At 38.8% G+C, this 27,598-nt stretch overlaps 1 protein-coding gene and 1 long non-coding RNA gene across 2 annotated transcripts in view; both read left to right on the top strand.

Annotated features, from left to right (window-relative positions):
• The window catches only part of LOC142127206 (uncharacterized), a 174,971-nt gene that overhangs the window by 143,845 nt on the left and 3,528 nt on the right, over positions 1-27,598 (top strand). The window lies entirely within an intron of this gene.
• Positions 16,758-21,038, top strand: LOC142127190 (pentraxin fusion protein-like). Its single transcript, XM_075194318.1, has 5 exons — positions 16,758-16,802; positions 18,768-18,815; positions 19,256-19,532; positions 20,124-20,278; positions 20,989-21,038. Exons 1-5 carry the CDS (start codon positions 16,766-16,768, stop codon positions 21,036-21,038), a joined length of 567 nt encoding a protein of 188 aa, XP_075050419.1. The 5' UTR covers positions 16,758-16,765.

Genomic DNA, 27,598 nt, shown 5'->3' with positions numbered 1-27,598 from the left:
AAGGATACTGATAATAAAGCTTATTAATGTCACCGAAGACATTGCCACTCGCAGGTGGCTTGTAACTCTGCTGCTTCTGGACACTTGATAGAGGATTAGTGCCTGGCATGTATTATATACTATGCCCATTCCGAAGGCCAGCAACACTGCTTCGCTGTGGATGATTAGATAGTATTGGCCCTAAAACAAAACACGTACAGTATATATTATCACATAGAATAATACTGTAAATAAAAGATATCATCAGTGATTTGTTCTGATACAGGAAAGATTAGAATAGTTTGCACAGTTGGTGTCACGGGCACAGTCAATGAGAAGTATGCATACCGTGGTTCAGATGAGCAGGCTATTAGAGATAGCTGCAGGGATACCTGAGCGGCAGGGAACTGACGAGATGAGAAGTCTTTGCAGAATGGAAGCGGCAGGTAGGTGCAGCGCACTGTAGGTAGGCCAGCAAGGACGACAAAATACTCAGGAAGCAGTAGTATATCGAATAGAACAGCAGGAGACCACGGGAGAGCTGAAGCGATGTAGCAGAGCTGGAAGCCGAGGAGCGTAGACTCGATGCTAACAGGCAAGTTGACACAAATGGACACACTGTAGAAGCAGTAGGCAGCGGGTCAGCTGACGGCAGGTAGAATGCAGACTGGAGCGCTGAGACGAGCAGGACTCTGTAGACACGCTGAAGTAGCTAACAGGAATCAGCTGGAACAGTAGCGATGTAACACAGGAGAGTTGGAGAGATCTGTAACTTGTTAGACACACAGAGGCAGCGGATAGGAAGCAGCTGCTGGAGTCACGATGAAACACAGGAGAGTTTGAAGTAATCTGTAACTGTAGATATACGGAGGCAGCGGATAGGAATCAGCTGCTGGAGTCACGATGAAACACAGGAGAGTTTGAAGTAATCTGTAACTGTAGATATACGGAAGCAGCGGATAGGAATCAGCTGCTGGAGTCACGATGAAACACAGGAGAGTTTGCAGTAATCTGTAACTGTAGATACACTGAGGCAGCGGATAGGAATCAGCTGCTGAAGTCACTAGGAACACGAGGAGTAGAAGTGGTCTGGAAACCACAAACGGCAAACAGGAATCAGCATAAGCTGAACACACGGGGAGGCACTGGAACACCTTCAGAGACTCATGAAGAATGAGACTCCAAGATCAGGCAACGTGGTATTGACCACAGGTGCTTAATATAGGGAGTGTTGCCTGATCAGCCAATTAAGTTAAAGGAACAGAACTGAAGGTTAGAAGGGACTGCACATGCGCAGTACCTCATTATAATGGACGGACACGGTTCCTAGCTACCTTAGAAGTAGCACTCACAGTCCGGTGAGTGACAGTTGGTTATACTTCCCATGTTCTACACTGTCCCAGGGTCAGCTCTGATCTTTCCCACATCAAAGTTTCCAGACAGTGCTTATATGTATCTCTGTATCCCTATCCCCCCACCACCACTAGGGGTGCTGCTGAGGTGATTATCTGAGAAGATGTAGGGCCCCCAGACACAAAACTCCGTTGTTCTGATAGAAGGGGGGGGGGGGCGGGGTTACCATGCAGTTTATGCTCTGGGGGAGCCTTCCTACATTTTCTTGCGTTTGTCTCTAACACCTGCTCCTTGCCTCAGGTTCCCCCATATAGGTCTGCAGCTACATTACCTGATTCTCCCCTCCTGTGATTCCATCTACCCAGTGCCACAATGCTGCTTCTGCTGTCAGTGACCCATTTATTAAACTCATGTCTTACTTTTTACTTATTAACTATTAATCTCGGAACCAAATAATCTGCTACAGTATTTGTGATTAGAAAGAAAAGGGTTCTATCGCACTAGTCTATCATTTAGAAGTATAGCCCCAATGAGTATGTTATCATTTAATTGAATTTATATACATGTCAACCTGGGGGTGCTACCTAAACTTTAAATGTAAGCTTTGTAGAAAAGAAAGAGAGAGAAAGTTATATTATAGGTGCACTGGTACTTTCTAATGATCGTATTTCATTAATAAAATATAACTTTTATTAGTATTAGTTAAAATAAAGCGAAATATATATAAAAAGAATAAAAATACTCGCTATCTGTTAGTATATTCCCTGTTTATATTTGGACTTGTGCTGATCAAAATGGTAGCAGCATCACAGTAGTTAGTTTAACAAGTATGCTTGTTAATCATGTCCATTCCTTTTAAACCATTTCCATAGTATTATATTAGGCTATAACACTGTTTACAGGTCCCAAGTATAATAATTAGCACTTAGTGTAGGATAATCTTAGTGGAGATGCATCATACGGGGAGTGTATTGCTAACTACCTATTGATACCACCGAACTGACTCTGGGTATATCGGGGTATAATTGCAGCTGCCAGTTAAAGGGAAATATGGTAAACAGATAGCGAGGACGCCGACGCGCGTTTCGCTATGGTCTGCTTTGTCCAAGGCAAGCTGAGGCAATGAACTGACATCTCTTTTATACACTATGGGAGGTTACTACCTAGTCACGTGATCGGGACTATGTCCAATCCAACTGTGTTATTTTGGAGGTGTGTGTTCATCAGATCCGCTGTCTTATTTTGCAGCTATTTCATCTATTAACACTCGTTTTTTATATATATATATTCTTGGAACCAGTCTCTATCTTTGTTTATCATAAGGTATTTTAAGATGTTCGTTTAAAGGGGAAGAAGAGAAGTTACACAGGTCTCATTATCTCGGTGATCTCAGTATATTTAAGGGGTTATGTTTCCCTGTGATTTGTTCATAGCTGGATTCATTCTGGCTATATATCTTTTTAAGAGTATATCAAGTTTATTACATGTTGTTTTTTCTCTATTTATCCAGTCTTTCCTTTGGATTATATTAATTATATGCATATCTCTCTAGTATGTATTGTGCTTATTTAGGTATATTAATTATTTATTAATTCTGATTAATCCAGTTGGTGTTTCTTTAACGGTTAGATTTTTTAGATTCAAAGTATTTGGTGCTTTATGACTATGAGATTCCACTTGCATTTTCTTATTAATTTTGAGTTATTTAGATTACTGTCTTTTCTTTTTGATTGTAGGATATGTTATTGGTCCTGTCCTTTTACTATAAATTAATTCTATAAGTGACTAACTTTAAACTAGTTTGTGTGAGATGAATTAATAAAAATTAATTAAAGAAATTAATTAAATAAAGGTGCTGTTTATGTGATTAGGGTTTATAGTAAAAATAAACATATTATAAGTGACTGACAAACATTTCTGTGTATACGTTATAGTAAAAAATATTATTAAATGTGTCAATTACTTCTAGTGAATATCATGATTTCATTGATCTTTTTTATTTTCTTTGTGTTTTTTATCTTTTACTATTTATTTTAAGTTATTTTGATTTTTATTTCATTTTTATTATTTTTGTTTTGAGGTGAAGTGAATATAACATTATATGTGAATATGTGAATTCAAATTATTTTTATCCTAGATGTACGTAAGAACACCGGACCTCACCAGACCACCACACATCCACACATGTGAGTATTAATATATTATAATGATAGAATCAGTCAGTTTCTAAAGTTTGAGTTAATGAGTTCTTTGTTAGTTATTTATATTTTAGGTTTCTACGTGCTTTTACTTATATTCTATTTTCGTTCCCTGATATATTGTATTATGTTACACTTGCAATCTCCACATGAAGAGAGTATATAAGATTATATTTTATCAAGGTATACTAATTTTCCTTTGTATATCTCTAACTGATTGTTCAGAGAAAAACCATATAGTTATTGTTATCATTCAAACCTCTTGGGTGTACCGTTCCCATCTGAAAAATCATTTTAGTTTCTCTTTTGAGAAGTTCTTGTTTTATATTACCTCCTCTTATACCTAAATTTAGTTTTTCCATACCAAAGGCTGTCAGATCTTTAGGATTACTATTATGTGTTTTGAGAAAGTGTTTGGCTACTCTTGTAATTGTTTTCATTTTTCTGGTATCCTGTTCAGCATTGCGAATATTTCCAATATGTTCTAAAAGTCTCTGCTTGAAAGCTCGATTTGTCATGCCTATATACATCAGGTTGCACGTACATTTCAAACAATAGATTACGCCTTGTGTGTCACAGTTTATAAAGGTATTTATTTTGTGACAATGATTATATTTATCAGTGAATTCTTTAGTTTTTTTAGTATATTTACAGGCTTTACATTTTCCACAGGGATAAAATCCTGTGGTATGATGAATAGTGCCTATTTGTTTGAATTTTTCCTGAAAGTGGCTGTGAACTAATATATCTTTTAAATTTTTAGATCTTCTCCAGCTTATAGCTATATTTTCTCTGAGAATTTTGTTGAGATCTTGATCCAATTTCAAAATGTGGCTGTGTTTTTGTATGATTTTATCTATTTCTTTCCACTTATTATTAAAAGTGCCTATAAATCTAATTTGTTCTGTTTCTTGATCACTTTTTGTCTTTTTCTGGAAGATTAATTCTTCCCTTTTCATTGATTTGGCTGATCTGTATGATTTCCCAATCAATTTGTTGCTATATCCTCTTTTTAGCAATCTTTTACTTAGTTCATTTGCCCTTTTGTCAAAGATTTCTGAATCACCACAATTTCGTCTCATGCGTAAAAATTCTCCTTTGGGTATGCTTTTTATTGTAGGTGGGAAATGTGAACTAGATGCATGAAGTATACTGTTCGTAGCTGTATTCTTTCTAAAATTATCTGTTGTTAATTCTTTTTGGTCATTAATGATTATGGTTAAATCTAGAAAATTTATTTTATCCATTTTAATTTCAAAGGTAAGTCTCAGATTGATTTCATTCTTGTTGAGATGATTAACAAATTCTATGAAGGTTTCTTTTCGTCCCTCCCAAATTATAAAAATATCATCAATATATCTCAGCCAAACTGAGATATATTGTGTGTAGATATCATTTTCCTCGACAAAAAACATTTTTTGTTCCCACCAGCCCAGGTATATGTTGGCGTAGGTTGGGGCACATGTTGTCCCCATGGCAGTACCTCTCACTTGTAGGAAAAATTGGTTGTTGAATGTGAAATAGTTGTTTGTCAGGATGAATTCCAGAAGAGATAGAAGAAAGTAGTTGTGATCATTTTTGACTTTGGTTTCTAGAAATTGTTTCACTGCTTTTATACCCATGGAATGTTCTATGCTAGTGTATAATGATTCAATATCACAGGTACATAACCAGGTGTTTTCATTTACTGTGATATTCTCAATTTTGCTTAGAACATCTAATGTGTCACGTACATAGGAGGGTAGGGTATATACAAATTCTCTTAGATATTTATCCACGTATATACTGGCTTTTTCAGTCAGGTTATCAATACCCGAGATGATTGGTCTACCCGGTGGTTTTTTCTCATTTTTATGAATTTTGGGGAGTATATAAAATGTCGATGTTTTGGGATTTTCTACCCATAAAAATTCATAATCTTTGTTAGTAATATAACCGTTATCCAAAGCCTCCTTTATTAGATTTTGGTAGTTCCTTAGAATTACATTTGTGGGATTGTTGCTTAGTTTTCGATAGCATTTAATGTCATTCAATTGTTTGTATATCTCTCCCTTATAGTCTGTTATAGGCCAGATCACAATGTTGCCGCCCTTATCTGAGGGTTTAATAACAACATTATTCCATTCACTCATTTCTTTTAGTGTTTTTCTTTCTTCAAAAGTTAAATTATTATTTCCTTTTTGTATGGAAGTTGTTAGTGTGTCCAGATCTTTGGATACTAGTTCCATATATATCATAATTTCTGGACAGATCATAGGGTTAGGACAGAAAATAGATTTCTTTTTAATTTCCGGGTTTTTGTCCACATTCTGACTGGGATTCGTGCCTAGTAATGCTTCTCTTTGTAATTCTTCAAGAGCAAGGATTGTATCATGATCTTGGGTATCAAACTGAGACATTGACATTGTTAAAGATACATCTTGTTTTTGAGATGATAGAGTATCTAATGTGGTGTCTACTGTAATTTCTTCTCTTTTACAGAAGAATTTTTTTAAAAGTAATTTTCTCCCAAATAGATGGAGATCTTTTTCTACTTCAAATCTATTCATATTATTGGTTGGTGAAAAAGACAACCCTTTTGATAGTACATTTATTTGGGTTTGTGTGAGTGGTTGGTCAGATAAATTAATAATTTTCAACGCATTGTCCAAATTATCTGTTTCTTCTAATATTTGGGTTTCCTTCTCTATCTCTGTTGATTTCCCTCCCATTCTCTTATTTCTCTTTTTCTTCCTAGCCCTTCTCGTTTTCTTGTGTCCGTACCTTCTTCTGCTGATCTTATACTTTTGCCTAAAAAATTAATGTGTTGAAGAGATTGAGTGGCTCTACTGACATTCGGGGTTTCTAATGTTTCCCCGTCAGATGTTTCTGTTTCTGAGGTGGAATATCCTCGCATTGTGTCTTTTCTAAAGGGCTGTCCTTTTTTCTGATTCCATCTAAATATGTTTTTCTGTTCAAAATCATATTGGTCACGTGCAAATTTTCTCTTTTTCTTGTCTTTTACTACTTCTTCTATTTCTCTAACCTCTTTTTTGTATTTTTCATATGTTTTTTGGAATTTATCCAGACTTTCATATTCTTTCAATTTCTCACCTAATTGTGATATGTCATTGGTTAACTTTACAAGTTTTGTCTCATCATCTCTAATCAAGACCTTTATAAGATCATGTGAGCATCTAAGTAGTGTTTGTTCCCACTCTTCTTTCAATTGTGGGGTAGCTAGCTCATATGATGGATAAATTCTTGGTCTAAGTCCTCGGGGTACTAAATTTTGTTTGATATAATTTTCAAAAGTAATCTTGTTCCAGAATGTTTTAGTTTCTTTTATTAACAAGTGTTTTAGATCTATTAAGTCATCCATCCAATGTTGTTGGGATGTTTCACTAGTATATGATATATTAAATAGATTTTCCAAGTTATCATTTCGATTGTCTTGCCTCTGGCTTAAGTCTTGTCTTATATTAAAAGTGGTCATTGTTGTTCAATATTAGATAATTTGGCGATTGTACACCTATATATTCAGTATTAGAGATCTAGCTAGATTCTCAAAGGCAACTGTGCTGATAGAGTGAATTTGAAAAAGAATTCCAAAGGTCATTGAAGTTAGAAAGAAAAGGGTTCTATCGCACTAGTCTATCATTTAGAAGTATAGCCCCAATGAGTATGTTATCATTTAATTGAATTTATATACATGTCAACCTGGGGGTGCTACCTAAACTTTAAATGTAAGCTTTGTAGAAAAGAAAGAGAGAGAAAGTTATATTATAGGTGCACTGGTACTTTCTAATGATCGTATTTCATTAATAAAATATAACTTTTATTAGTATTAGTTAAAATAAAGCGAAATATATATAAAAAGAATAAAAATACTCGCTATCTGTTAGTATATTCCCTGTTTATATTTGGACTTGTGCTGATCAAAATGGTAGCAGCATCACAGTAGTTAGTTTAACAAGTATGCTTGTTAATCATGTCCATTCCTTTTAAACCATTTCCATAGTATTATATTAGGCTATAACACTGTTTACAGGTCCCAAGTATAATAATTAGCACTTAGTGTAGGATAATCTTAGTGGAGATGCATCATACGGGGAGTGTATTGCTAACTACCTATTGATACCACCGAACTGACTCTGGGTATATCGGGGTATAATTGCAGCTGCCAGTTAAAGGGAAATATGGTAAACAGATAGCGAGGACGCCGACGCGCGTTTCGCTATGGTCTGCTTTGTCCAAGGCAAGCTGAGGCAATGAACTGACATCTCTTTTATACACTATGGGAGGTTACTACCTAGTCACGTGATCGGGACTATGTCCAATCCAACTGTGTTATTTTGGAGGTGTGTGTTCATCAGATCCGCTGTCTTATTTTGCAGCTATTTCATCTATTAACACTCGTTTTTTATATATATATATTCTTGGAACCAGTCTCTATCTTTGTTTATCATAAGGTATTTTAAGATGTTCGTTTAAAGGGGAAGAAGAGAAGTTACACAGGTCTCATTATCTCGGTGATCTCAGTATATTTAAGGGGTTATGTTTCCCTGTGATTTGTTCATAGCTGGATTCATTCTGGCTATATATCTTTTTAAGAGTATATCAAGTTTATTACATGTTGTTTTTTCTCTATTTATCCAGTCTTTCCTTTGGATTATATTAATTATATGCATATCTCTCTAGTATGTATTGTGCTTATTTAGGTATATTAATTATTTATTAATTCTGATTAATCCAGTTGGTGTTTCTTTAACGGTTAGATTTTTTAGATTCAAAGTATTTGGTGCTTTATGACTATGAGATTCCACTTGCATTTTCTTATTAATTTTGAGTTATTTAGATTACTGTCTTTTCTTTTTGATTGTGGGATATGTTATTGGTCCTGTCCTTTTACTATAAATTAATTCTATAAGTGACTAACTTTAAACCAGTGCACCTATAATATAACTTTCTCTCTCTTTCTTTTCTACAGTATTTGTGATTGTAAGATACCTAAACTCTGTGAGTTAGTATAGGATTGTTCACACTTTTAACAAACCTGAAAAAGACCAACCGCCATTATTCCACAGCATGATGTCCGTCCAATCAGGAGCAGGATTCTATGCCAAACAGATTTGTTATTGGTCATCTCTGTGCTGCGGATCCTCATCAGCTTGTAGACAACATATACTGTCCAAGCTCCTGAAATAGCAATAAATGATATTAGCTCATAGTTTGTTCCTGAATAAACAATATCATCCGCTTCTCATATTATCATATGTATAAACTATGTTTATAATATAATGTATAAACACTTCCATTAGGGTGATACAGAAGAGCCATGTCACTGAGACAGGACAGTAATGTAGAAGCAATGTTATATAGTCTGGAAGTGGGCTGAGATTGCAGATATTTGTACTTGTGGGTGCTCCAGCTCTTAGTTGCGGCACCTGTACCCTTGTATTACCCTCACCTCTATTGTCCCTATCACTAAATTATAGTGAAACCAACCTAAAATATTCCTTATCCTGCGCCCCCCCTTCTGCTTTGAACCCTGGGCGGTTGCCCCTAACGCACAACCCTATGCTGCTATAGTATTGGCAGAGAGAGGTAACTACAAATATCTCAGACACCTGGCAGGCTGACATTTAACGCTAGTAGTTATTGAGATTTTTCCTGCACCCCCTTCTTAAAGTGATTTTTATAATATAATGATTACTTACTGGCATAATTCATTCGTGCAGATAAACCCCTATTTTTAGAGCTGTTAATGGAATCAAACACGGGCCAGTTACACTACAAGAAACTCGTTTGTTGCTTTTTTGTTAATGTGGCTTATGTTCAAAAATAAAACATAAAAAACCTTATAGCTGCCAACCTGACTCATTTTCACAGTAAGACAATACACTACTTTTGCTTTTCACACGTTGTTTTCCTGCTGCAGTCACCTGGGCTGAATTCATTACCTGGAGTTAATGTCCTTTTTTTTAGCATAAATTAACAAATTAAATCCAGGTTATTGCAATCGAAAACTGAGTGTGAAAAGCTGATTCTGAGCATTAACTCACCATGAAAGTGATTGAAGTTGGAGGGTATGAAAACTTTCAAATAACTGTAGAATCCATCCCCCCCCCTCCCCACAGTACAACAGGGGTTTGCCAAGATGCAGAACTGTACATTATAGCTAGATTTACTCTTAACTCTAAATTAAGCCCTTAGATGTTTTGTCAGTAACTTTATAGTTTATTGTTAATGAGTCGGTCAAAAGTACACTTAGGGGTATATTTACTAAACTGCGAGTTTGAAAAAAAGTAGAGATTTTGTCTATAGCAACCAATCAGATTCTAGCTGTGATTTTGTAGAATGTACTAAATAAATGACAGCTAGAATCTGATTGGTTGCTATAGGCAAGATCTCCACTTTTTCAAACCCGCAGTGTAGTAAATATCTCCCCTTAGTGTTAAGTCAGTAAATTTAGAGATGATTGTTAGTAAAATACATTGAGTTGTTTAGACATTAATTTGCTAGTTTATTGCTATTAGTCAGATCAGTTAGTCAGTATTTCTAGATTATTGTAAGTCAGTAAAATACATTTAGTTGTTTAGTCACCAGATATCTATATTATTGTTAGTCAGTCAATAAAATACATTTAGTCATTTAGCCAGTCAATTTCTAAATGTTTATCTTTAAGTAAAATATAATATTGTTGGTAATTCAGTCAGTAAGGGCCTGATTCATTTAGGAAAGTTAAGCAAAAGTAAGTAAGGCAAAACCAGGTTGCATTGGAGGGGGAGGTAACTTTAAAATGTGATGACAGATTTATATTTGGGGTAGGGCATGTCCTAGATCAACTTCAAATTTCACTGTAAAAATGAAGCTATCAAGTATTTGTGTGCTAGATGAAAAAACAGACAGTATTTATCATTTAACTTAAGTGCAAAATAATAAACTAATGTGCATCCCTTGCATTGTAACATGGTTTAGTCCAGGAGAAAACCTGCAAATTTTTTTGCCTTACATAATATTGTTAGTCAGTCAATAGAATACATTTAGTAATTTAGTCAGTACATTTCTAAATGTTTGTCAGTAAGTAAAATAAAATAAATAAAAACAAATAGATTCACAGTCTTCATCTGTAATAGATCTATGGATTCTTTGCAAAAGCAAAAATCCTTACTGGATGATGTCAAACTAGACTTTCTCTGAAGAACTCCTAGAGCATAATGAGCTCATTACGGCACTGGGCCTATTTATTACATGGGGATTTCGATTGACCTCAAGCTTTTCAGCACAGGACTGGTTAAACCTGGGGGAGGAGCAGCATTTCTTTTAGTGGACCCGATCACTCTAGGGCAGGGGTGGGCAAACCAGTCCTCAAGGGCCAACAACAGTTCATGTTTTTAGGATTTCTGTCTGTAGAAACAGCTGGGATAATTACTGACCCAGCCAAATAGATTAACTCAGCTGTGCATGATTAAAGAAATCCTAAAAACATGAACTGTTGATGGCCCTTGAGGACTGGTTTGCCCACCCCTGCCCTAGGGAATCCCTCGCCGAGCAGCACGCAGTGAGCTGCGCTGCTTGGGCGGACATGGTGCCCCGCCGGATCGGCCCAACTAGCCATCGGCCCTTCTGGCATTTGCCAGAAGTGCCCGATGGCTAGTCCGGCCCTGTCCCAGAGATGCTCAATCAGATTCAGATCTGGGGAATTTGGAGGTCAAGTCAACACCTTGAACTCTAAACAGGGATACTCTGCACTCTTCAAACACATAATTAATGCTGTGCAAACTACTTTTCTATATTAAAAACAGGGAATGTTAGCTCCACATATTGCAATATATGTTAAGCTGACCAATTCACGCCAAAGTCTTCCCTTTCTGGTTAGTCCTAACATGATCAAATGCTATGCTTTTTTATCTGGGCTACAGGCTTACCTGCACACAGCTTTTAAAGGCAAGTCTTTCGTTTATTGTCATTACAGCTTCAATAATCAGTTATTCCTTTGCTTTCTTTACTTCACCACCATTCTTCACATGATCATGAAACGCTATAGCCAAATGGTCATATTAGTGTACAGCACATTTTCATGATTATTGTCCACTTTCCAGGCATCACTTAATTTCACACATTATAGAAAGTGAATATGTGATTATTTATGAGTTCTTTCTATTTTAAATACATGCCATGGGCCGAAATTGTCCAGCAAAGCCCATCTCAAGGTGCATGTCTACTTTTCGGTCTTTGAAACAGCGTCATAAAACAAATATGTACATACATACAGTTTATGTGCGGGTTAGTTGATTCTCCATGAAATGTACATGGTTTAAACAGTAAAAAGTCATTACAAAGTCCAACCTACTTCCACTAGTATGACTCTCTTCATTAATGCAATCCTTTCTCCTAATATCTTGTTCTACTACATTTATGTACCACGTTAATCATGGGAGCAAGATGTTGGGTCTATATTACTTATACCCTTAACCGCTTTTACTTTTAATTCAAAGATAAAAACTAAGTAACTTACGTGTCAAACAAACTCCAGATAGTCCGTAGCTATTTTGGTGTGAAACTCCAACACTTAACACCGAGAGCATGGATCTGGGATGACTTACAATCTGATATCTGGATTGTTGCCCATAGCGATACAGAGCATAGGAGTATTTTGTTCCATAAATATTTTTCCACTGAATATTTTGAAGACTCATCTTATTGAATTTAATACCAGCAGTGAACGCTGTCTTGGCTGTAATCAGCACTGCATTAGTGAAGCCTTCAAGGCCATGGACTTGGTACTTGGTGCAATATTTAGAGGTGTCTGGAAGTTCAACAAAAAAAGGATCAAAGAGAAATTGCTGAGTGGTGCCCCCAGTGCAATAAAACATAACTTGGACAGGAGCATTTGCCGAGATTTTCAATGGTGAATTATGGCGGACACGAAAGATTAAAAATTGCCCTCTACGAATTACTGCGGTGCCATTGTTAATGCGTGACATGTAATTGACTTGTGTGTTTTGGGAAGCTGTTACATACGCAGTATCGGCACCATACTGGAAGGGTATCGGAGACACATAAAATTCTTTTCCCCAGCTGGACACAGGAAGTAGCTGTTCATAGATATGGCCACACCGATTGTTTTTCCAAGAGCAAGTGTTTCCACTCAGCACAGCTATCAGATTCTTTGAGAACACCCTCGTTCCTGATAGATCTGTTGGGCTTTGCAACTGAAAGATCTGAAAGGGGCTGAGATCTACAGTAAGTGGATAATTGGACGTGTAGTTAATTCCATTATATGTGACCCAGTCTTGTACATGGATATGAACTTTAGATGGCAAGTCATAATTTACTACTGCAAACTCCTTCAAGTTTTGATTAGTTTCTTCACTTGGAGTTACAATGTAGTAGTCACTGTCCAACTGGTCTACTGGAAGCACCAAAATGCGAGAAGCAGAATTTGTTTTTGAACTGATAGCCGTTACCGAGATATCATGGGTAGAGTTTACTAGGATGGAGGAATCAAAGTAACCAGAACCAATCATTTCAATATCTGCAGGCAAATTTACTGTACGTGATTCACCATTTTTAAGTTTGAAAGACCATTTGGCGCCTCTCTTATTCAGCGACACTTTGGCAGAGGTTTGGGCGTAAGCAGTGATAACAAGTTGAAAGTGGCCATCATTAGTCAAGGAAGAATCTGAGTTTTGAAGGAAGGCAGTAATGAATTCCTGGCCAGTTTGTTGGGAAAAAGTAATACCTACGAAACAAATTAACAGCTTTGAGTTTATATGACCTTGATTAGCAATCATTTTACAAAGTATGACTATATCCCTTTTAATACTTTACAGTACATGGGCCTGATTCATTAAGGAACTTAAATTAAGAAGTTTCTTATTTAAGTCTTCTGGACAAAACCATGTTACAATGCAAGGGGTGAAAATTAGTATTCTGTTTTGCACATAAGTTAAATACTGACTGTTTTTTCATGTAGCACACAAATATCAACTTTAAATTTCAGTGTACAAATAAGCTATCAAGTATTTGTGTGCTACATGAAAAAACAGACAGTATTTAACTTATGTGCAAAACAAAATACTAATTTGCACCCCTTGCATTGTAACATGGTTTTGTCCCGGAGACTTAAATAAGAAACTTCTGAATTTAAGATCCTTAATGAATCAGGCCCCATGTGTATAAGTTATTTAAGTGTTTAAAGTAGTTAAGCTATTTATATTTATGATAGATATATATATATATATATATATATATATATATATATATATATATATATATATATATATATATATTTATATGTTGTAGATATCAATAATATAATCTACTTCAGCCTCTGAACTATGGCTTAAAGTAACACGTATTACTAAATAAAGAAAACATCTAAAACTAATCAGACGTTTTTCAACATTTAAATGCATAAGTGGAAATTTGGCATAGGTGATTTAGATTAGGGGATGATTTCAATACATTTACACAAATTAGGGGCTGCATGTTATAAACAAGCATAATTTAGACTTTTATTTGTAAATATTTACTATCACATATGGCGGTATGTTATAAAGTTAGAATATATTAAACTATCCACACGTAATTACATTTGGTCCTAGTCCAGGGATATAAATCACATCTGGATTTGGAATTATCCAAAAACTATTTATCTTTGTTCTAAAGTCTAAGGATATGTTAATGTATAACGTATATTGGAGGTACACACTGTTTATTGTGACTGTGGGTCCTGCTTTGGACCAGGCAACCTTTGCTCTCTAAAATGGTTTATTGAGCTTTATTAGCTATTGGCATTAATGTATTAAAATACATATAAAAAACTATAGCTATATAAAACATAAAGATATATTACAATATAACCCAATAAATCTAATTCAGTCATGACACAGCAATAAATAGTTGACTTGGAAAAGTAAAAAAGAGAATATTGACACTATTAATTAAATGACCCAAGAGGTCTCCTATGTCACTTCTGGGAAGTTGGAGTTGGAAACATTGTATAAAATACGCATTTACATACTGCGCATGCGCACAACAATGCGTAAGTCCTAATGCAGATACAGGCGTATCTTAGAATAACTACCGTGTGCACTTACAGAGGGGGGAACAAGAAGTGAAGAGGCGGACGAGCATAGGACAAGTACAGAAATTGCGTGTTAACGTGATTACGGGACATTCAGAGGTGGAATAACACTTAGATAACACCTGTCAGGAGGTGTATAAGTTGCGGTTGCTCGACTCCTGGTGCAAGATATGTGCTGCTGATGATGACCTTGCTAGTGTTTAAAAAATGTAAATAAAAAAAAATAAAAAAAGCACCAAAAAAAAGCACTCATAGGGCTAGATTTACTAAGCTGCGGGTTTGAAAAAGTGGGGATGTTGCCTATAGCAACCACTCAGATTCTAGCTGTCATTTTGTAGAAGGTACTAAATAAATGAAAGCTAGAATCTGATTGGTTGCTATAGGCAACATCCCCACTTTTTCAAACCCGCAGCTTAGTAAATCTAGCCCATAGTCTAGATTGAGAGCAGAAATTTTGGTGGGGAAGAACAGAAGAAAAGAGTAGGGTCCCCCCAAAAAAGTTTCTTACGTCAAATACTTTCAGTTCTACATGAGGCGCTCTGTCTAAAATTTTATTTTATTTTGTGGAATATTTTTAGCTAAACTACTGCTTTTCAGTTTTTCTCAGTAATCCAAAGTCCGAGAAAGGTTTAACATTTTTTTATTTTTTTTGACGCACTTTTATACCATGTTTAACAATTGTATCCAAGTTTTTTGTTTTATTGAGGCCTGCATATGTCTTGTAGTATAGGCAGGCACGCAACAAAAATAAATCAGTCCACATATGATCAGAATGAGCAACCAGGTTCTGTCACCAGTCCTAATGTTAGTGTTCCCAGTATGTCACCTGGCCAAGGCGATGTCAAACAACAGAGTGTTTCCAAATCAGTGCAAAAATCAAAAACCCCAAAAAAAATTACTGTATTGAAGCGAAAAAGAAGTGTAACTGAGCAAAAGTTAAGTGCCGATGAAAAAAAAATTGCAAACATGCCATTCTACACACGCAGTGGCAAAGAGAGAATGAGGCCTTCACCTTTGGCTATTAGTGGCAGATCCCAAAAAGTTACTTAGCCTAAAATTGGTGCACAACTACTGTTATGCGTCAAAGCCGAGCTGCAAGATAACAGTAAGGCATTAGAGGAGAATGTTTGCTCTGATTCACAAATGACAACAATCCCTGTGGAGAGTCCATCCAACAGTGGGATGTCTAATCGTGAGCATTCTGCTGATGTGTTCCTTAATAGTCCGAGTGTAGCCGGTGATACCCAAATTGAGGATGCCACTTTGGAATTAGAAGAGGATGAGGGGGAGATTTGTGTAGGCGACGAGGGCGCTAATGAGGATGTTGATGAGGATGAGGTTGTTTGTGTAAGTCCTGCACCAGTGGCAGCAGTACTGGCACGTGACAAGAAAAACGCCATTGTCATGCCTGGGCATAAAACAAAAAAATCCACTTCTTATGTGTGGAATTATTTCTAGCCAAATCCAGACAACAATTGTATAGCCAGTTGTAGTGTATGTTAAGCCACAGTCAGTCGAGGGAGGGACCTTAATTTTCTTGGAACCTCGTCTATGTTACGCCATTTAACGAGAGTTCATGGCAAAGTGTTGAGAAAAGCTGAAAGTTGTTCCCAAAAAAATACAAGCACTACATCATCAGCTAAGACCTTCCACTCACCGACATCCCGACGGCTACAAAATACACCCACTACACCATCCTCATCAATATCCTCAGTAGCGCTCGGAGTTAGCCTGGCATCCCACTTAAGGCTGGATGACTCCTGCACTATAATTGATTCCTCTGAAGAAAGCGTTAGTCCCACTGCTGCTGCTGTTGCTGCTGCTGGGGGTGAATCGTCATCCCAGAGGCAGGTCAAGAAAATGAGCAGTCCTACATTTCAGCAATTAACTGTGAAACAATCATTTGCGAGGGGAAGCAAATATGACAGCAGTCACCCAGTCGCCAAGCGAATCACAGACGCCATGGCTGCAATGTTAGTGTTAGATCTGCCTCTGGGATGTAATAACAACATCAGTGTTGGATAAGGTGACATCACACATATTAACAAATGTGGTGGGACAGTATGTTGCATATGTAAATACATGCAGTTTAATGCATGAATAGGTGTGTACGGGGTTACTATGAATGATACATTTAAATTTTGTACTTCCAGGCATAGAAATGTCCACTCCTCTACCGGCAACCAAAGAACCTAAAGGTAAGTATGTGTTTTTAAATGTATCATTCATAGTTTATTGCTGTAAGTCTCTAAGACCATTTGTCAAATGAACCTTAAGCTTATCCATGCTTCCACTAACACTAAATTATGTCATAAATAAATGCAACAATGATATTTAGTAGCTACAACACAGTACCAATTATACATAGCAAAATAAATAAGATATACATTTATTTTCTCATGCAATAAATTACAAAATGTAGTCAATCATTACCAGCAAATTTATTGGCACCTAATACACATGGTGATTTCAATTCATTTAGATGTAAACTCTGTAAATTCATATGACAATTGACAGCAAATATATTGGCAACTAATACAAGTGATGATATAGATTCATTTAGGTGTAAACCCTGTAAGGTCATATGACAATTGATAGGAAAAATAAAAATATTGCATCTTAATGTATAGTAATCGTACAGAAATCACATTACATGCCGCTTATAGTATAACAGAGAATAACCATTTCGTATATGGCTCATTCCATAAATGGCTACGGGATTTTGCATGTTTCTTTATTGGATTTTTGGAATGATGTGTTTCCCAGTCCTAGCTCCACAAAATGTAGAATGTAGAATTACAGATACTGTGTGGAATGAATTGTGAATGTGGGCATTGGGTAGCTGGGCCAGCTATGGTGGAATTAAGTGGAACACTGATAGACTTTGATGAGCAGTTGGACTTCTAAGAGACATTTAAAAAAATTGGAGGCAGGTGGAGAGTCTAATTGGAGATGGGAGAATGTTCCATAGGTGAGGAGCCGCAGTGGAGAAATCTTGGAAGCAGGAAAGCAATGTTGTTATAAATGGAGAGTTAAGGCGCCAGTCATTGGCAGAGATGGGAGAGAGTCGTGGAGAGCTTACGTGGTATAGCTCTTGTATATGAATCCATGCGTGTCTCTAACTGACAGTTAAATGGATGCCTTTATTTCAAGTGACAAATACATACATTGAATTCTGAAATATTTACGTGTGTTTATTAATTTGCATCATAATTGATCTAGAGAGTACATTTCCATAGTTAAAATTACTGTAAAAAGTATTGATTTCTGCTGCTACTCCCAAGGTGGTGATTGTTCCATATTGACAGTCACGTGACACCCCATAAAAACAGTTACAGCTACAATAGTTATAACTATATATATATATATATATATATATATATATATATTTATTTATGCCTGGACTCAAGAAAATAGGGCTAGGAAAGAAGGCCTAGAGGTACATAGGGTGATGAATAGTAGATGGAGAACACGAGGAAAGAGGAACCTGCACATGAGGGTTACATCCTATAGGGACGGGGAAGACACAAACAGCTATAACTACTTAAAATAGTTATATCTTTTGCTAAAACACGATCTCTAACTTGTGGCTTGAATCCAGACCTGCAGATGTTTCTCTCTCCATATTTCGGTTCTCATCTTCATGTACAATTTCACCAAGACAGGAGCATGGTCTGTAAACATACTCTCGTGATGGCAATATGGTCCTTGCACCTCTTTCATGTCTCTTGTTTGCAAAAAATCTCCCCATTTATTTATTTATATAGCGCCAACATATTCCAGTGGCGCACGCAGGGGGGGTTTCTGACTCTCTAGAAACCCCCCCCTGCACTAACTAAGTGGCCACTGTCCTATACAGCAGCCGCGGCGCTGTCAAAGAAGCGTCCGCGGCGGTGCTGTATTGTATACAGCACCGCCGCGGACGCTTCTTAGACAGCACCACGGCTGCTGTATAGGACAGATCTGACTAAACGGAGCTGCTGCGCATGCGCAGCAGCTCTCTCTCGGGTTGTCTTTTTTTTTTTTTTCTTTGGGTCGGGGGGGAAACCCCCCCCCCCCCCCGACAATCCTCCGTGCGCCCCTGTATTCCGTAGCGCTTTACAAACTTAACTTAACAAACTTAACACTCTCACAAACTTAACTTAGCTTTTTCCATTTTACAGGGAGAACAACTGATGAAGTTCAAAGAGTTCCATCAAAAACAGAAAGATGTAGGTGTTTAAAGAACTTTCATTACTACCCATGGTCCCGCAAAGTGGATGGAAACCCCTGGGCACATTATCAAATGAATAGCAATTGTCTTAGGGACTCAGCAGTAATGTGGCACATTGGCTGGATAAGAGCCAAGGTATACTAGGGCAATTGGCACAGCTACGTGGGTAGGATGTGAGACAATTATGTTATACAACCAGTCTTCAGACAAATATGTCTCACTGAATATTGCTGCCAATTTCTTTAATTAAGGTGATGTGGTCAAGGATCTCTGTCTCTTTTAAAGAGATAGTGTATTGCAACTAAATTAAGAGTGAAAGCCTGCATACCGGTAGTAGTTAGTCATTTTGCTTTTCAATTTTTTGTTGAGGTTTCTTAGATATGTTTCTAATAAAATAGAATCATTTCTTGTGATTTCAATGGAGTTTTTTTCTTCCAGCACGTAAGATTGTACTGATGAATGTATATCAGTCAAGCACACATGGGGAAGGATTGGCAAAGAACACTATTGATGGGTTATTAGCTCACCAGGATCCTCAATCACAATGTGCTGTAACTGAAGAACAATATGAACCATGGTGGACGGTGGATTTAAAATCCAAATACAAAATCTACTCCGTTGCGTTGACCAATAGAGGTGACTGCTGTTCTTCCGGTCTTGATGGTGCCGAGATTCGTGTAGGACACGATGCCTCCGACTGGAAGAATTATACCATGTAAGAATATGTTCTCATGAGTACTAGTAGTATGGTCAGTTGATGAAATGTATGCAGTGAGTATTTGGAATATTAAAAGAGAAAAATTTTGTATAAAGATAAATGATTGTTACTATATATTTAATTATAATAAGCATACTTATTCGTTATATTTATTGTTTTATTCACATATATTAGAATGTGTCAATGAAATTATTATCTTGCTCTCTGTGTCAATTCCATGTTAACTTTTCCTCTGGACATAATATGATGCTGTGGTTTCTTTAAATCATGAAATGATAATTTGTATAGATGATTATGTTTTAAATAGGGAAAGAATTGATGTGATGACGTTTTCCATCCTCCCCAAAACACAGTGACACTGTGGGCAGCTTAAGGTCAAGTGCATACAGGGGGGGTTAGCTCACAGGTACTACCACCTATTTTACCCTCCAGAGGACTGAGGGGTGTCAACCCTGTGCTATGTGGAAAAACACCTTGTGTGTTTATCCTGTCTCTCTCCTAGGTCTGATGGATAAAGAAGGCATGCTATATTGATGATATAAAGGACTTACATATTTTGATAAAACTATCATTTTATATTTATTCTAGCTGTGGCACAGTCTCCTCAGTTGGACTTGGTGAAACATTCTCATTTAAATGTAATTGGATGGAAGGAAGATTTATCACCATTGTTATACCAGACAAGAACGCGTCTCTTACATTGTGTGAAGTACAGGTGTTTGGACAAAAAGCTGAAACGTCCAGTAAGTTTCCAGACATTATAAGTGCTAGCTTTAGAATTAGGCAGGGTAGGATTGTGTTAGGGGGCAGCGGAGGCTGAGAGGCAGCTCTTTGCCAGCACAGTGCATGTGTCAAACATTTATTTCACCATAAATGAACAATAAGATATTGGAATAATATAAATGTACTAAGTTGAATTGAGGAGAGGAGGAATTGTGTAGGATTAGCTCTGTGACAAAACAGCCGCGCAAGAGCATTTAACAACATGAACCTTTAAACTAGTTTGACACAGATCCTTTACCCCGGGCATCCAGATACACAGGGCGTCTAGAAGTAGAATTGATAACTGGTTTCAGTGGATATTCCATGTTTTTAATATAGTTTGTACATGTTTATAATATTTCTAACTTACGACTGTTGTTTCTTTCCTGACATGTTCGTTGAGTTGAGCATTGTGCCCAGCCTGACTTACCATGCTAACTAAAAAACCTGCATCATAGCCCAGCGATGTCCACTATCCTTTGGCCTAACAATGGTTTGAAAATCATCCCCGAAGTCAATCGGCCGGCCTGTAAAATTGTAAGATTTAATTTACCTAAAAAGGCATTTCCTGCCCCGTTGGGTCTGTGGACCATAGATATTTATCAGCCTCAGCACCTGCCCCCTTAGGGAAACATCCATAACCATACATCTGCCCATGCTTATTTCTATAATCCCGTGGTTACCATTCCAGTAAAATGCACTGCCACTCCAACGCATGGCTCAGACGCAAGAGACCAATAAGAGGGAACTTGCCTCCCCTTCCATTTGCATTTGTGGATGTTCGTGAGGTACCCAACCTTTTCTTCCAAAAAACAAAAAATCAACCTCAAGCGTGTTTAAAAAAATCAAAGCACAAATAACGAGCTTGTCGAAACACACAAATGCCACATTAATGGTGGTAAATCGTATGAGTTGAGGAGCCATCACTAAAACTGATAGACATGGGCATTGCCTTCATGTTCTCTCAGCATCATATTACCTAACACCTATAGGATCTTAGACCGTATCCCTGGGTCCTGTGCACCATCATTTATGGCCAAAGTGTCTTCTTACAGAACAACACCATACGTTCTAGGAAGTGACACCCGGGATCCTTCCTTTCTGGATCTACTCCCTCCTCCACCCCCTTGAATCTATCCCACCGGTTTCCTCCACCTGAACTATGAACTACCTCGGTAATATTATCAGTATCCTCTGTTACCTTAGTGAATTCCCCACCCACTTGAAAAAAATATGGCACCTGTGCCCAATATGCCACCTGATTTCATGCCTATAATGGTGTTGGACCAGGCAATATGCAAGTATGTTGTATGTAACAGACCACCCTGTGTTGATTCCCACTATCAAATTTGTGGCCCAGCGGCATTTAACCCTTGCAAAACTACAGCGACTTATTCACAATGATAAAATATGGTGACTGTGCCCACTTTGCACCTGATTTCATGCCATGACCCATGTTGGGCCAAGGTGTGTAAGGGACCCCCTAACATCTAATGTGAAATCAGTGATCCAACTTGAATTAATAGTTTAAAAATAAAGTTTTCTGAATAAGAAGCTGGATGAATAAAATGTGAAAAAGAAGCTAACATCACCCACGTCTGTACATCATGTATCATGGCACATTGATACCAGTTTAAATAAATATTTGCACACTGTCAGCGGACCCTCAGATTGAAAATAATATAACTATACTGTTGTTGCTTTTTTTTTTTTTTTTTAAATGGAACGCTAGACCTGATCAGTAAATACCCCAGTGTGGTGCCAGTCAGGTCTACCGGACGCAGATTAAATTGCAAATGGCGTCTCTTGTCCTGATGATGATTTTTCTTTAGCTCCCTGCATCTGCACGAACATTCGTTTCGATTTCACAATTTCTTGTTAAAATGTCATGTGTGTTGCAAAATACTTTTTGTGTACCTGCCAAAATAAGCATCTTTTGTTCCTTCGCCCCAGGGAAAATGTGAGATATAGCATTGGCATTGGTGCTTTTATTTCAGGATAGAAAAATAAAAACAACGTGATCATTTACTTCTCTTTTCACTCTACTTTTAAACAGGACTCATTTGTGTGACACTTTTACAAGACGTAGGTCATGTCGGCCTTTAAAAGTGTTGTTACAGGAGGTGCTGCATTCTTTTTATCCATTGGCAAGTTCAGGGTAGCTTTGGGGTCTGTACTCCCCTGTCCCCCCTCCTCCAGAGCAGGAACTATATATAATTGCTATATATTACTTACATAGTAGATGTAAACTATGTACATACTATCAATATAAATCATTCTTGCCAACTCTCCCGGAATGCTCGGGAGACTCCCGAAATTCGGGTAGGTCTCCCGGGAGAGCAGACAAGTATCCCGCAAACGGCAACCTGTTGTCAAAATGACATTTTGGCCCCGCTGCCCTGCGAAAAAAATGGCATTTTGTCGCGAGGGAGGGAGGGCAGATGCTGCGATTCACAGTGCCCCGCCCCTCCCGCCCTCCAACCAGGCCCCCCCCCCCGCCCTCCAACCACGCCCCCCTGCCCGGGATCTCCCAGAATGAAGTTTTCAAATGTTGGCAAGTCTGATATAAATATACTGGTTAAATACAAAGTTGGAATCATCCCTATAATAATCCTGAGCTTTCCCCATTCATCTCTCACCCCTGTTTGTCAGACTGTCCCCTGCTATTCTAACCAGGACTGCTAAGAGGAAGTTCGGGCCCACAGTACAGCAACATCTTGGGGACCCTCCCATAGATGTCGAAGGGGGTGGTGGCCTCACCAGGCTGGTGGCTCCTCCCACTACACAGGTAGCTCAGGGACCCCAGGCAGGCTGGGCCCCGGTACTTTGTACCTGCTCCCTCTCCCGCACTCAACGCCCCCGATTTTAGCTATTTAGCTGCATAAAAATTGAAAATTGCATGTGGTTGTCGTCCATCCTACTATGTAAAGCCGTTTGATTGGATGGGTAGCAGTCCTATTAATTATTACAGCCGTTGTCCAATCACTGCTCTTTTCTAAAACCGCTTATGTAGTTATTCCTATTTTTATTTATTTATCCAAAGTGGTTGTTGTGGTTTATTTTTGTTCATTTAAAGTCAGTTGGTCAAGTCACCCTGCCTTGCTAGTTCTTTGCATTGTTGTACAGCAGGCTGCTGGGTCTGAACTGAACTGACCTCTGTCCGTTGTTTTGCTGGATCAGATATAAATTGCACACTGAAGGAAGTAATTAAAGATGGAAAGACAAATACTGTGGTGTAACCAGGGCCGGTGCTAGGGTCCTTGGCGCCCTAGGCACATTTTCAAAATCGGTGCCCCCCGCCCCATTTTCAAAATCAGCGCCCCCCTTGTCTTTACTTACCTTAACTTGCCTCCTCTCTGCTCCGTCTGCTCCCCACCACTCACTGACACTGTCGGGCTGTGATGATGATGTCACAGCCCGAAAGTGAGTGAGTGGAGGGGAGGAGATGGAGCAGAGAGGCGTCGGTGGTGATGATCAATAGTCCCTCCCCCCCTCCCTGTGGATGTATCTGAAGCTGTGCAGCGGCCGTGAAAAGTATGGTCAGCGGTCGCCGCACAGTTTTAAAGAAATTTTTAATCTGTGGCGCCCTCCAGAGCCCGGCTCCCTAGGCAACTGCCTAACCTTGCCTAATGGGAGCACCGGGCCTGGGTGTAACTAGGGGATGAAGAATACCACTGATTTTGTTAACATGCCAACTGTTTCACTGTTTTAAAGGGACACAACCTTCAAAATAAAGAAAAAAAATACTTTGTGTTTAACATACCGCTAACAATGTTTTTTTTTAGGTCTGCAGGTCCATTTAGGAAATAATCTGGTGTTCATGTCCATTATACTGTAAAAAGTTTGAAATAATCACACCCATACGTGCATAGTGGATCTGAAAGACCAAATGTAAAAAATGCAAACAATGAAAGATTAAAATATTTAAAATAAAAAAAATTAAATATTACTGGCCATTGAAAAAAATCTTATTCTAAGAATGAAACCTTTTTTTTAAAATTCATTTTCTGTTATCGACATCCTGAGATGTAACAGACGTAGGATTGCTGCTGTACTTGTAACTCTGTGATCCTTGTTAGAAAAGTTCCCCTATTGGTAACTCTTGCTTTTACCAGAGAGAGGTTGAATTTTACTGCTTGTACAAAGTTTTTTTCTGTATACCTAGCCTTAAAGGGATTTTTCCACCTCCAGAGGAGTTTAATTTATAAGCTTGTACCCTTATTCCTGTAGCTTTTACTAAATATCTTTCTGCTTGTCTTCTCTGATTTTCAGTGTAGTCTTTATATTATCAGGCACTTGTTTATTTTATTGCTCTGACATACCAAATGTCTCTGCATACAGTTATATCCAATGCTGAAAGTGTAGCAAAGACCTGATATGTTTGATATGACAGGGTAAAACCAATAAACAAATCTGACCGATAATATAAATACATGGCTAGAAAGCAGAGAAGAAATTTTATTAATAAGAAAAAAGATTATTGCCTGCCCCTTCCAGCATCGACTTCTGGGGTGCTCAGTGAATTTCCCAAGATGAAAAGAACAATTAATAAAAATGATAAATAGTACTCTCCATTCTGATGTTAAAAAGTGTCTTTTTATGCCGAAGTTTTGCCTATAATTAGACCTTTTTCAGGGACATATTTGAAAGTTTTGGACAGTGTAGGAAGTTTTTTGTAAGATTCCACTGTGTCTGACATTTTCATAGTTGCTATAAATTAAATCTTCCATATAAATATAAACAAAAAAGTGGAATCTTTAGATGTTCGTAGAGATAATTGAGGCATTCCCCCTCATCATCAATAGGATCATCACACAGTCTGCTTTACAAGATGAAATCAGGCCCTTTGAACATATTTAGAACATAATATTGAAAACCAAAAGTGGGAATCAAGGACACCAGAAGGTGTATTTGTCCAATTTAATTTTTGATCTATTGCCCACTTCTGCACAATTTAATTATATGATTATTGTGTGCATAACTTGTGAAGAAAATATATTACAGCTTAAATTGATCAGTGTACAGCAGAAAGATCAAATCTGTCAAATTTGCTGAAATGTTCAGGTTTATTCTGGCCACACACTGACTTTTTGTAAGCTATTTTGACAGTTTTTCTCAAGGATGTCCACACATTGGCAGGTCTGTTAAGGAAATATTTATTTTTTTGGGAGCAGAGATTATTTTGCACAACCCAAGCTGAACAATTGGGGGAATTAGGTTGTATGCTCCAATGGGGCAGGGACTGATGTGAATTACTACATAGTGTCAGGAGCCGCGGCGGCCTCGGGCACCGCCGCGACTCACTTCCTGTTCAAGTGAACGTCCCGGCCGTCTCCATGACGACCGGGGCATCACTTCCGGTTTCTCGGGCCCGACCGTTGCCAAGGCAACGGCCGGACACCAAGTGTAACAAGCGGTGCGCCCCGGCAAGTGAGGCAGTCGGGCGCATGCGCTAGGATAGCCTGCGGGCTAATTTATGTTATGTAATGCGTTTTCAGGGCTAAGCCCTGATTGGCCTGTATATAAGGCAGGGAGGGCTTGGCCTCCGTGCCAGTTATAGCGTCCAGTTACCTGTCAGCTTAATCTGCTCCTGCTCCTGCCTTGTATTGGTGAAAACCTCTTGGACTGCTTCCCTGTGTATGACCCCTTGCCTGGATTTGGACCCTGCCTGTGTTCCTCAAGACCCCCGACCTCTGGCTTGTTTACCGACCTTCCTGTCTGCTCGTGACCCTTGACCTCGGCTTGTTTATTGGAATTGATACCTGCTGCCGGCCTTTGACCTCTGCTTGGACTTCAATCCGCTTGCCTGGGTTCTCCCCAGCCGGTACACACTTCACGACCCTCTGTCAGTCTGCGGCCCAGTCTGTCCCCACCATCAGGGGCTCCAGTGAACACCCGACTGGCAGATTAGACTCCGGGTTGTGTTGTGCCGGCTGGAGGGGTTCCTAACATTATAACCGGCCCAAACGTTCTGGAGACGGAATTGGTATGGATGAAAGCGGAACCAAATCGTCTTCATTTCAAGCCCTAGCGGGTCATCTTGAGACCCTGTACCAAACGGTCCGGGGATCGTCCCAGCGGTTGTCCTCACAAGAGGAGGACTCCCGTTCTACATTGCCCATTTCCGGTTCCGTTGTTAAACCCAAGTTAAACTTGCCGGACCAATTCTCCGGAAATAGAGCCCTGTTCCGGAATTTTAAAGAAAGTTGCAAACTCTATTTTCGGCTGAAACCTCAGTCTTCTGGTTCAGAACAGCAGAGAGTTGGAGTTGTCATCTCCCTCCTGCAGGGTGACCCCCAGTCCTGGGCTTTCACCCTACCGCAATCGAGTCCTATCCTGCAATCGTTGGAAGCCTTCTTCAACGCATTAGGTCTCCTCTATGATGATCCCGATCGAGTTGCCTCTGCTGAGGCTCATCTACGGGCCTTAAAGCAAGGACGGCGCTCGGCAGAAGAATACTGCGCTGAATTTCGCAGATGGTCGCCTGACAGTGAATGGAATGATCCAGCGTTACGCAGCCAGTTCCGCTTAGGACTCTCGGAGGAGATTAAGGATTCACTTGTGCAGTATCCTTCCCCTACCTCGTTGGAGAGCCTTATGCAACTTGCTATTAAAATTGACAGGAGGATCAAGGAGAGGAGGACAGAGAAAGACGCGTCTTTTTTTCGTTTGCATTTATTCCAGCTTCCACGGATGTTGAGAAGCCTACGCAGTCAGGGGCGTTTTGCCTCCCTCCTGAGGAAAGAGACAAGAGACGGTCACTAGGCCTATGTCTTTATTGTGGCAATAAGGGCCACTTCCCCTGCTCTTGTCCATACAAACCTGAGAAAGGAGCATGTCTGGGAAAGGTCCACTTAGGGTTGCAAATTGTTTCCCAAAAGAATGCTGTCCTGGTTCCCGCACAAGTGACTTTCAGTGCCAGTTCCGTGGCCCTGTCGGCCTTCATTGATAGTGGAGCTGCAGGCAACTTCCTCGACATCGGATTCGCCCGTTCTGCCGGGATTCCTATGGTCAAGCTTCGTTCTGCAGTTACAGTTTGTGGCCTAGATGGGAGTCCTTTGCCTGGAGGCAAAATTGTTTGGGAGACTCCATCACTACAACTGAACATAGGAGCTCTTCATTCAGAGTCCATAATCCTCCTCTTTATCGACTGTAGGTCAGTTTCGCTGATTCTGGGTCATCCGTGGCTTTCTCGTCATAACCCTGTTGTGGATTGGGTGAAAGGAGAGATTGTCCAGTGGAGCTCTTTTTGTTCACAGTCCTGCTTGACCTTGCCACTCCGGATCCTGCAAGCAGTTCCT

The sequence above is a fragment of the Mixophyes fleayi genome, unplaced genomic scaffold, assembly GCF_038048845.1.
Source record: "Mixophyes fleayi isolate aMixFle1 unplaced genomic scaffold, aMixFle1.hap1 Scaffold_29, whole genome shotgun sequence".
In the NCBI taxonomy this organism is placed as follows: domain Eukaryota; kingdom Metazoa; phylum Chordata; class Amphibia; order Anura; family Limnodynastidae; genus Mixophyes; species Mixophyes fleayi.
The sequence above is the reverse complement of the archived record's forward strand: the minus strand, read 5'-3'. Positions and strand labels throughout refer to the sequence as shown.

What these genes read in the sequence shown, in the direction of transcription:
- LOC142127190 (XM_075194318.1), top strand. Translation starts at nt 16,766, where the DNA reads ATGTCCACTCCTCTACCGGCAACCAAAGAACCTAAAG. An exon ending in GGCAACCAAAGAACCTAAAG is followed by an intron (nt 16,803 to 18,767) that starts GTAAGTATGTGT and finishes TCCATTTTACAG; the next exon opens with GGAGAACAACTGATGAAGTT. An exon ending in TCCATCAAAAACAGAAAGAT is followed by an intron (nt 18,816 to 19,255) that starts GTAGGTGTTTAA and finishes TTTTTCTTCCAG; the next exon opens with CACGTAAGATTGTACTGATG.